The 10,044-nt window shown below is 44.5% G+C and overlaps 1 protein-coding gene across 1 annotated transcript; it reads right to left on the reverse strand.

The window, feature by feature from the left end:
- Positions 1–723: 723 nt before the first annotated feature.
- Positions 724–9,884, reverse strand: Vps26 (vacuolar protein sorting 26). The gene is made up of 7 exons (XM_065437933.2): positions 9,655–9,884; positions 8,434–8,653; positions 7,777–7,933; positions 6,033–6,197; positions 5,061–5,236; positions 4,336–4,478; positions 724–1,419 (listed from the first exon to the last, which is right to left on the reverse strand). The coding sequence occupies exons 1-7, from the start codon at positions 9,655–9,657 to the stop codon at positions 1,318–1,320; spliced, it is 966 nt and encodes a 321-aa protein (XP_065294005.1). The 5' UTR covers positions 9,658–9,884; the 3' UTR covers positions 724–1,317.
- Positions 9,885–10,044: the final 160 nt, after the last annotated feature.

Genomic DNA, 10,044 nt, shown 5'->3' on the forward strand with positions numbered 1-10,044 from the left:
GTGAAAGTCGTGACGTCTATGGTGACATTTAGTCTATTACGGCACACTGAGCACGCTTCAGTGTGCGATAGCCTTCGCAGTGCAAGGCATTGAAGAAGGAACAGGAGTACAGCAGAGGCCATGTTTGATTTATAATAACTCCGCTTCTGATGAACGCATTGAAGTACTTTTTGCTGCAAAGTATTTCTGAAGGAGCCTATTTTCACTTCAATTAGCTTTCTCCACTTTGGTAAAGGGTGGTTCAGGGCCCCTCTAAATAGTGTACATATGTGGTGTAGTTGAAGCATTATTCTAGCTAACAGTAATATAAGAAATGCACACATTTGATTCTGTTAAAATCACTTTCAGGTTTCAATAACTCAAATTGCTCATTGGGTTTATTTTTGGAATCACTTTTACTCGGTCGATATCTCCTGCTAACGATAACTCCAGTTTCAAAGCAACGGCAATATTAGGTTTTTAAGAAATGTGCCTACACGAAACTTTTTATTGCTGCTGTTTGTACTTCATGATTGTTTTGTATGATGAAGGAATATATGGACATATTCTCAAAGCAGCTACAGATATGAGACTAGTTTTCTGGTGTGATCTACAGATGCACAAAAAGGGCTGGAAGTACCATTAATGGCTACTGCATTGGAAGACTGAATGAGTTAATGTATCAATGTATCAGTCAACAAGCTAGGTTCCTTAGTATGTACCAGACAGCAAAGCAATAACACGTAAACCACTAGATGTTTTTATTTGTAATACACAAACCATATGTTCCCCAGTAAATGTCTGCATCATCATCTACTTATATACATATCTGTACAGAACAAGCGCACACGGAAATCTGCCAGAGAGAATGAGCCGAAACAAAGGCAAAGCAAGAAAAAAATATAACAGGACCAGAGGGGGGAGCTTTTGCATTGCTGACAACGGTGCCCCGTGAATTCCCACCACAAGCAGCAATGCAAGAGCCGTAAAGCCACCCCCACACTTTTTCAACGGCACCGCGAAATTATTTCTCAGCGACGCATCACACTCACATGCACACACGAGAGGGAGGGGGGGGGGGGTATAACTGGAATGTCGCGTATTTACAACTGTCACTCTGTATGAAAGAGGACATGTCTTTGCGATCAACAGTCTGGCGAGACAGACTGCGCAGGAGGCTATATGCAGGACTACGCAAGTTGGGAGCCGCCAGACACGCCCGAAGCTCTTCCGTCATTTGGTGGTGCCTGATGCGCTGCCACTGCCTTTGGGACGGTGAGGAGCAGGGGGGACCACTGGAACTGTACACTCGGAGGCACGCTGTCCGCCGGCCAAGGGCTACTTGGTGCTGTCGCCAGCAGCTTGGTCTGGCTGTGCATTCGACACCTGCTGCTGGATCACCTTGCGCGTCTTCTCCCCTTTCCTCCACAGCACAATTTCCTGGAAAACAAAACAGGCATGGTATTCGTACATTCAGCTGGTCATTTCCAAGGGCTCTGCAGCGTTCTTTACAGTCAAAATTGAGCATTTGGAACACATTCGTTTTACTTGGAACTGTACAGTGCAGCTGAGATCTGTTAGTGATCCGGTCACATAACTGCTGCAACTCGCCTTGTTGGTATGGCGGATGCACAGGCGTACACCTCATTTTGTCTGCCACGTTTGTTTACGACAGAAGGGTTGATGTATTTCCATTTCCAGCTTTCAACTGCTATCGAGAGCAGCTTTATGTTTAACTGAGGCATGCTTTCTCTGACTCAGACCTAGAGCGGGCTCCACATCACTGCAACCTGAATTGTACTGTGGCAGTGACTAGCCGAATGTATTTAAAGTAACCACATGTATGTGCAATAGCGCCACCTATGGCAGCAGGTAAAGACGTACACTACACAAAGATTTTAACCGGCTTTTTGCTGGCTTGGACACATAGTGCACTGGAGCTGCTGTGCTGCATACAATCTTCTATTGAATGTGGCAACGAAGGCCTCCACAAATGCAGTATAGTCCACTTCTGTTCATTCGACCTCAACGGGGCCGATGAAATTGATCAAGTTATTTGGCACATAAAGATAAATAAGATGTAGAAAAAATGTCAGAATACATGGCCAATTCATTTTGTAGTTCTTGCCCGAATCAAACTTGTGCCCATTTTCTGTGTGTCCAAAGTAGAAAACTAATGAAATGAATCAAAGCTTCGTAACGAAGCAGAAACGCAATGTGCACCCGATTTTTTGGCAAGAAAGATGGCCCAGGCTCTAATATGTGTTGCGCAATAGTGACCGGTTTCCTGAAGTCGGCTTCACTGCGCAATTTAAATTATTAAAGGGACTGACAAACAATTTTCATGGTGTTTTTTTTTTTAATGCAATGGAACGCTCACCGGTCAGAGTGTCTAATCATGAATGGGTAACGCAGAAAACATTGTGGAACATTATCAGAATTTTTTCGATCTGCAGTCGTTCACTGGAAGCATGCTGAAACGGTGAAAGGTGAGCGTGATGCTGATTACACACCGCCATTAGTGGGAGGCAGACCACAAGGCCGTAACTGTGAGGAAGTATTATTTTGTTTATCAAGTTGATGATCCTGCGATTAATGTTTTCCGAAGCGTTAAAGTATTCCTGCTATGATAGCTATGTATTTTTGTGGTTTCCTGTCCAACTGCTTTAGTATTTGACCAATCAAAACAAAACCAATTGGATCAAAAACGAAACAACGCTTTTACACATAATACACAGTTCATCATGTTGCCATAGCCATGCGTGCACTTTTGATTTCCAAAGCGTAGAATAAAATGCAAGTGTCTAGTAATATAGTAACTGCAATTTTAAGCAATAATTGTGTAGTACTTAATCGCAGCCAACTTATGTACAGTAATCTCATAGACTACATCTGCAGTACCATGATTTTACCACTAGACCTCGCCACTTACTGGTTTTTGAGACTTTCTTTGCCAATTTAAAATTATAATTCCTACTTAAATCATGAACAGCATGCTGGATTCCATCACTATAAATCATGGTCATTTCATTTCCATCAACGTCTTACAACACATTCTGGCGAGTCACTTTAAAGTTAGGTTTGTCGCAATATATCTGTTATATAGTAAAGCATACGAACGTCTCAAAGGTGCTGGTTTTGTATCCAGTCGCACCGTGCAGGCAATTTCTGGCCCAATTTTCTTAGTGTGCATTAGAAAATTGGGTAAACACTGTAATCGGAGGCTGTGAGGTACGGTTATCACCTGAAATTCTTCCTAGGGTAGGCCGAAAATAGGCTCTACGATGGGAGATAACGTTTGTTCAGCGTATTCACTGTCCCCTAAGCTCCTCCGAGACGCGCTCTGCAACTAAAGAGAGCGAATAATGGGAGCGAATAGGTTTGGGCATGTTGGTTATTCATCATAATGCAAGTAACATAGCGCAGTAAGGACGAGGGACAAGTCGAGGCAGGAGAAGCGCTATTGGGAGCCACCATAGGGGTGCTCACTGGCCAAGTATGTATTATATATTATGTGGCAAAGGCCAATTTTAGGATCAAAATAAAAGTTTGGGCCAATAAAAATGCATGGGCACCAGCAGGGACCTTTCGTCGGGATCGACTTAACGAAAGTCTACAGTGTCATTTGTTCTGCAAGGGCAAACATTTTAGCCAAGTGTTCTGCACCCAGTTTTACATTTGGTCACAATTCCCAACCAAAAAGGCTCTGACTGATGCCAAGCAAGTAAACTCTTCAGTAATAAGAAGCCGTTAAAGATATCCACATCTCCAATTGCATTGACTGATAGTCACAGTGGAAAAGAACAACTCATGAGAGAGCCAAATATTGTCTTTAAGTGCTTTTGGTTTATCTCTATGGCAATGTACATGAACTGCCATGTAAGTTGCAGCCCTGGTTCAAACAGAAGGACTGAAATGGTTTGACCACATGATAATGTAAAGAGAGAGCCACATCATTGGTGCAAGTGAACTTTGGTGGTAAAATAAAATGTGGCGAGACTAGGAGGAGGAGGTGACACAAATAATGAGAAAGACATTAAAAAGCGAAAAATATTATCAAGGAATTGGTCAATTGTAGGGTGATGTGGACGAAGATCATCCCAAAAATGGCAAGCTCATGCAGGAATTGGAAACAGTTGAAAAGAGTTTACTAAAACACTACCATTCTTCGAATTGTGGTACTTGTTTCGAGTGTGGTGGCAGTAATGGCAACACATAAGCCATTAATGCCGCCATCAACAACAAAATGGCGGCAGTAGTAGTGGCAGCATCGAGTACAATATGCCTACATGAAGGACGAGAGCTGTGTTGCAGTGTGCCAAGCACCAGAGTAGTGTTGAAAAATCCTATGCTCACCTGTTGTTTGAAGTAGCGGCGTTCTTCCTCATCGACTAGAACCAGGTTGAGATAGTAACGGACCGAGAACTTCTTGTTGATGTCCTTCATGGTCGGTGTCAGGTCGTAACCAGCCAGGAACAACCGAATCGGTATGGACTCCCCTGTACAACAATTGAGACACAGCAACATGAACAACACTGAACTTTCCTCTGAGCCACTATTCAGTCGAGGCGTCTCGAAATTTTGCAACAGTGGAAACATTTGTCTGACTTCAGTGAGAAAACTTGAAGGTGGAAATTTCTTTTTTTTATAGTACCATTAAGAAATGCTTCAAACAAACTGTTTTGCTTAGAGCCGATTTTATTGTACTTGGGTCGAAAGGTTCCTGGTAGCCCCCATAACGCGTCAAGCATGGCACAAAGGGCTCTAGCATCGCTGGGTTTCACACTCAGCATGCTGTACTGTGTTTCGCACTCGGTAAACTGTACCGTGCCAAAGCCACATTTCACAAGAGTCGATCTAGGGAAGCTCTCTTGGCACAGGAAGCTCTTTTGTGCGGCATTGTTGCTTATGCAAAAATGCAAATGAGCTACGCAATAAGAAGCTACGGCTGTATGCAGTTAAACTCGTCATGCCTCCAAAGGCTGATGTGCTCCTAACACTCTTAGCAACTCTCAGCAGAAGATGCATTAAAGCAGTTATGCTCCAAATGAACACTTCGACTAAAGCCAGAAGCAACGCACCTCGGACAGGTGCGCCGTCCATGATTTCATACTTGGCGATGGTCTCATTCTCATTGAAGATGTTTGGTCCTGAACCTGTTGTTTCACGCTTGATGATGGCAATTTCCATGTGCTTGATTTTGATGCGGACCAAGAGGAAGTAGATTTTCCCCACTATGACGTCCTTGAGGTGGTACCTGTCACAGAGGCAAAGGTAGTGTCCGGTGATGAGGAAATCTCGCATGTTCATGCATGGAATACATATGCCTTGCATTTGAACTAAATTAGCTACCACGTACCAATATTCTGTAACAAAAATGTCACATATTCTGAGACAAATGCCCCGGACAGTATGTTATGTGATTGTCGATCCACAGTTATGTGATTGTCGAGCCACATTTTAAATGTAAGACACGCATCATGTACAGAATGCCGTGGTCATCATTTGTGGCAAACAAAGCAGCGCTGTATACCATGGGGAAGCCACAAATTCAAATAACGAGCTTGTCCTCTCCAGCCCTAGCTAGGTTCTTCAAAAGCTGTGAGACCAGCAGGGTCACGCACGTGACATCACCACAGTAAAGCCCTTGATTGGTCTATCAGCGAGGAACGAGAGAATCAGAGCCTGCTGTGCATTCTATGAAGGAAAGAAGGATCACCCATTGTGTGCCAAAATTCTTGTGGCTGTATGCTACTGTACACTGGCGCATAGTTGCTTCTACATATAACAAGTTTTCAAATTCGGAGTGGTTTAGGGGTCCTGGCTACGTACACAAAAAAGACACTGCTTGGTGGGTGTAGGTCTAATACCTAGGACACATTCAACTGCAACCAAGCCCAATTGGGATTGAATTTCTTGACTGATTGGCTCCCTTCTGCAGCTAGTGTATGGGAGCCAATCATGATCATGTCATTCTGTCCTGATGGCAGTCTGTTGTGATCAGAAGTGCCCCGTGTGACTGGGTATCGAAACAGGTAGATGCTTTCACTCACTTGGACTTGTTGTACTCGAATTCAATGTGCAGGCAATCCTCAATGCCCACTTCCATTTTGATTGATGAGTTAATCTCGGGGTAGGACGAGAGTGTGTGGACTACTATGTCGAGTTCCTTGACCAGGTCAGTCAGGCGACGCACAATGGTGACTCGCAGGAAGTATCTGGGCATAGAAACATGGTCAACGTGAAGACGTGGTACACGGTGCCTAGTCAAGCAATGTAATTTCATGTATCACATGGAGGAAGTTGGACATCGTGACTTGAAAAAAGACATAGGCTATCTTTTATGTGCGGAATGCTTCATCAATAAGGAAGCCCAGCCAGTTCCATGCTCAAATTTGCACAGAGCTGCCATTTTGCAGTGGTTGTATATAATGGTTGCTTGTTCCATCCAGTATGAATTGGAAGGTGAATCAGAAGTTCACATTAGCATTGGCACTGCCGGACAAGACGCAGTGCCATCTGTTGCCGGTAGAGTGACACACGCATGCCCAAAATATTACAAAATATGCAGTTTTGCTTTCCTGGTGACAGAGGGTGCTATTGTTCCTACTGCTTCTTTTTCTTCTTTGCAACACATTAAAGCATTGCAACCAGACGTGGCATTTAACAAAATACCAGCTCTACACAAAATCTGAGTGAAAAATGAGTCGGTTATTCAGCTGGAGAAGCTCAACGGAAAGTGAGGCCAGTATGACCCTCATTTCCCTGCACCCGGCAATGTTTCTTGGCATTGAAACACTTTTTGACTATAAGTTAGCTTTAAAGAGTTTACGAGATATTGGTACATTGCATGTTATCAGACCAAGGTACATGCTGCTACAATAGAAGCACATCCCTCCCAGCCCTTGCATTCAAGGGCTTACTGGTGAGGTACAAGTGCTACTGTTACATTTACATCATCCCTTTGTAATAAAACTTTAATGCTAGTGGTATACATCGCTAGTGATTGTCATTATTTTAATACCTGTACATTTTACACACCTTACATTGACTAAATTGTAGGCCTCTCTACAGCCTAGTTAAATGTGCCATTTGCAATATTGATTCACAACTCTGAGATTTGCCAAGTTATACCATTGACAATACATTCATTATCGTTTGCTTGGCGCTCTTTGGCCATACCTGGCCCTTGCACCAATAAAATCCATAAATTGGCATCAGGGCAGTATGACCTCTCTGACATTACAGTGTAAGAAATATGCAATTTTTCTGTCCAAAAAGTTCCAGAACTGATTTTTAAGCTATCTAAACTCTTATACTGAAACAGACAGACTGCTGTTTATACAAGTGTTGCACGGGTCACTTTCGATCGCCATGTCGATTGGTTCATTTGCGCAGGTTGAGGCAGGTAGCCAATCACGTTAGCGAAAGTGCCCTGTGTGACGCCGGTATTAGTCACTTGGAGTGCCTGGATAATATACGCAGCCATGAAAGCAGTTCCATGTGAATATTTGGCTCACAAATCAGCCCCTACTACCTATAACACAATGTTTCCGTGTATGTAGCAGGGAGCCATCGTGAAGCCCTGTGTTGGCTGCGGAAAGCTTCAACAGAAATTTAATGAGCAGAAGTCTGTGGCAAACATTTGCCAAGAAGCCATGTTAAACAAGCCAAAGAAAACTTGGAAGAAGAAAGGTTTAGTGAATGGCCACTAGTAAACGGATTGAGTATATTCTTTACACAATGGCAGTTCCTGGTAGATTTCTGACAAATAATTATGGGTTTATAAATGCTTACCTTAACCGGACGTTGGAGCCAGTGTATGACTCGTACGGCTTCTCCACATTGACGAATTCGAAGCTGTAACTGGCATTCTGGACCAGATCTCCAGGTCGTGCCAGTTCCTTGACCAGGGATGCAAACTCGTGGTGATTGCCGCGATCATAGTAAAGTTCTGGAACACGACAACAATCCGAGAAAGGTAAGCACAAGGCACACCATCATAAGCATAGACCATTAATTGTTATACTGGGAGTTCATATATGGAAGGTTTGGAATGCAATTAAAGCAAAAATGAAGACCATATGCTTGATGCAATTGCCAAAACCCTTGCATAACATGCACTGATAAAGGGCACACCACCCATGCCATTAACGAAAAATTGAGTTTATCCCGACAGTGAGCAATGTTGCTCCACACCAGTAAAGAAAGCAATTTTGTGATGTTCAAGGCATAGAAGCATCTGAAGTGAATCAGGAGTATGCGAATGGCAACAGAAATGTATAACATTTAATTACACATGCAAGGCTGTCTGTCATGTACAAGCATTGCTTATTGCAAAGAAATTTGCTGATGCCATGATTCAGTGTTAACAAACAGGTGAATTGCAATAACGAAGTAAATTGTCCATACAACCAGCAAGACGGTGAAAAAGTGCTTCAGAATGATACTTGCCTATCTGTCCGATGAACTCTATCTTGATGCCCTGGTGTTCAAGTTTGGAGCCTGGCTTCTTGAGGGTTATGTTCACTTTTCCCGAAACCGATTCCCCGTCATAGTAGAGAAGATGTTTCTCCTTCTTCCCGTCTTCCGTTTTGATCTCGGCCATTTTGCGGTTTTCCGTGCCATTGAGAATTATGTCGATGTCCGCACTCTGCCCGAGCCCAAAAAATGCCTGCAACGGGACGACGCCGGACGTTGAGTGTGCAACTTAACCCAAGTGCTGTGGCAGAGCTAGAGGTCAGAGGGCAGTGGGTTGGTAGAGATAAGACAGTTTGTCAAGGCTGCGACGTTCGCGGTGTCAGATGAAAATCTCCCGATCTTATAAGCGTTCGCTGCATCCTTCACTCGCGCGATTAATACGCGGAACGGTACCCATCAGAGCTCGCGAAGACATTTTCGCCTTCTGCCACGCCTTCTGTAGTGACAAAACTGGGGACGAAGCACACGTGCCGCCCGAACGTCACTCAACGGCTTTTCTTCTTTGTCTATATCCTGTCGCGGAACACACGGGGGGGTCCCCACTACATGTCAGTGGGAAGCCGCGGTTACTCTTTTTGTGCGCGACACGCAGACAATGCTCAATCGCAAGCGGACTCCCTGCGAGCGAACATGAGACGTTCCGTACATCACGTTGCCTCCTTTCTATTTCCGCATGCGGACTATGTCGTCTGCACCTCCGACTACAACGCATCCTAGGCTCTGCGAAACCGTTCCACGGATACGGATCGAGGTTCAATTGCCAAAGGGAAGGTTCAACGCAAGTTTCCACGTCCGGCGTGCGACCAACAGCGTCATGGCACACCCGTCGTTGACACGACAGTCACCGGATCGCACAGCTCCGATTGCACGGACAAGTCTGCGCGTCGCGCAACTTGCATAAAAAAAGGGGCAGCGATCGGCAAACTCGCCACACTGCCGCTCGCTCGCAGGGTCGAAGGACTCTTTAAGCCAGCGGTCACCGAGATTACGCACGGATTACCACAGCTTAGTGGGCGTCGCTGCTGTGACCGGCTGGGCAACGGTACTTTCGACAAGACGGGCCCACAGCGACAGCGCGCAGCACGGAGCTAAAACCTCGTAAAGCTAGCGTTGTGTGTCCGCTACGGTTCGCGGGCCATCAGCAACGAGAGCAAAAAACAATCGAAAGCCGAAGGTTAAGAGGGGTATACAAACCATTTGCACGGCTTTTGTGGCGCCGACACTTCACACACCGTTGCTGACTACACGCACCCCTCAAGTCATGCACACTTTCTCTCTTTCCCAAGATGGCTGATGTCAGTATGCAGCAGATAGCTTCGTGCAGATAGCTGAAAGAGCAAACTATCAGCGCGAGCCACAAGTGAAGAAATGCTGATCTTATCAATTACCTATTACTGCGTGTTAAATGTGCAGTGCACATTTATATGACTGGTAATCTAGTTGCCAGAGCTGCTACCGTATCCGTGTGCGTAGATGTGCGTATGAATATTCTTGAAAAATATCCGTGTTTTGTCAGTTTTGCTAAGCATCTTATTTTTCAAATTATGTTTCATAATCTTCTGTGAATAATGGAATTTTGAAATT

The sequence above is a fragment of the Dermacentor albipictus genome, chromosome 9 (assembly GCF_038994185.2).
Source record: "Dermacentor albipictus isolate Rhodes 1998 colony chromosome 9, USDA_Dalb.pri_finalv2, whole genome shotgun sequence".
Classification (NCBI taxonomy): Eukaryota; Metazoa; Arthropoda; class Arachnida; order Ixodida; family Ixodidae; genus Dermacentor; species Dermacentor albipictus.

Bases quoted from the DNA above. Each gene is read 5' to 3' on its own strand.
- Vps26 (XM_065437933.2), bottom strand. The intron at 6,198-7,776 runs GTAAGCATTTAT...TTCTATGCCCAG, and splicing joins GGCTCCAACGTCCGGTTAAG to ATACTTCCTGCGAGTCACCA. The intron at 4,479-5,060 runs GTGCGTTGCTTC...ATTGTTGTACAG, and splicing joins GGACGGCGCACCTGTCCGAG to GGGAGTCCATACCGATTCGG.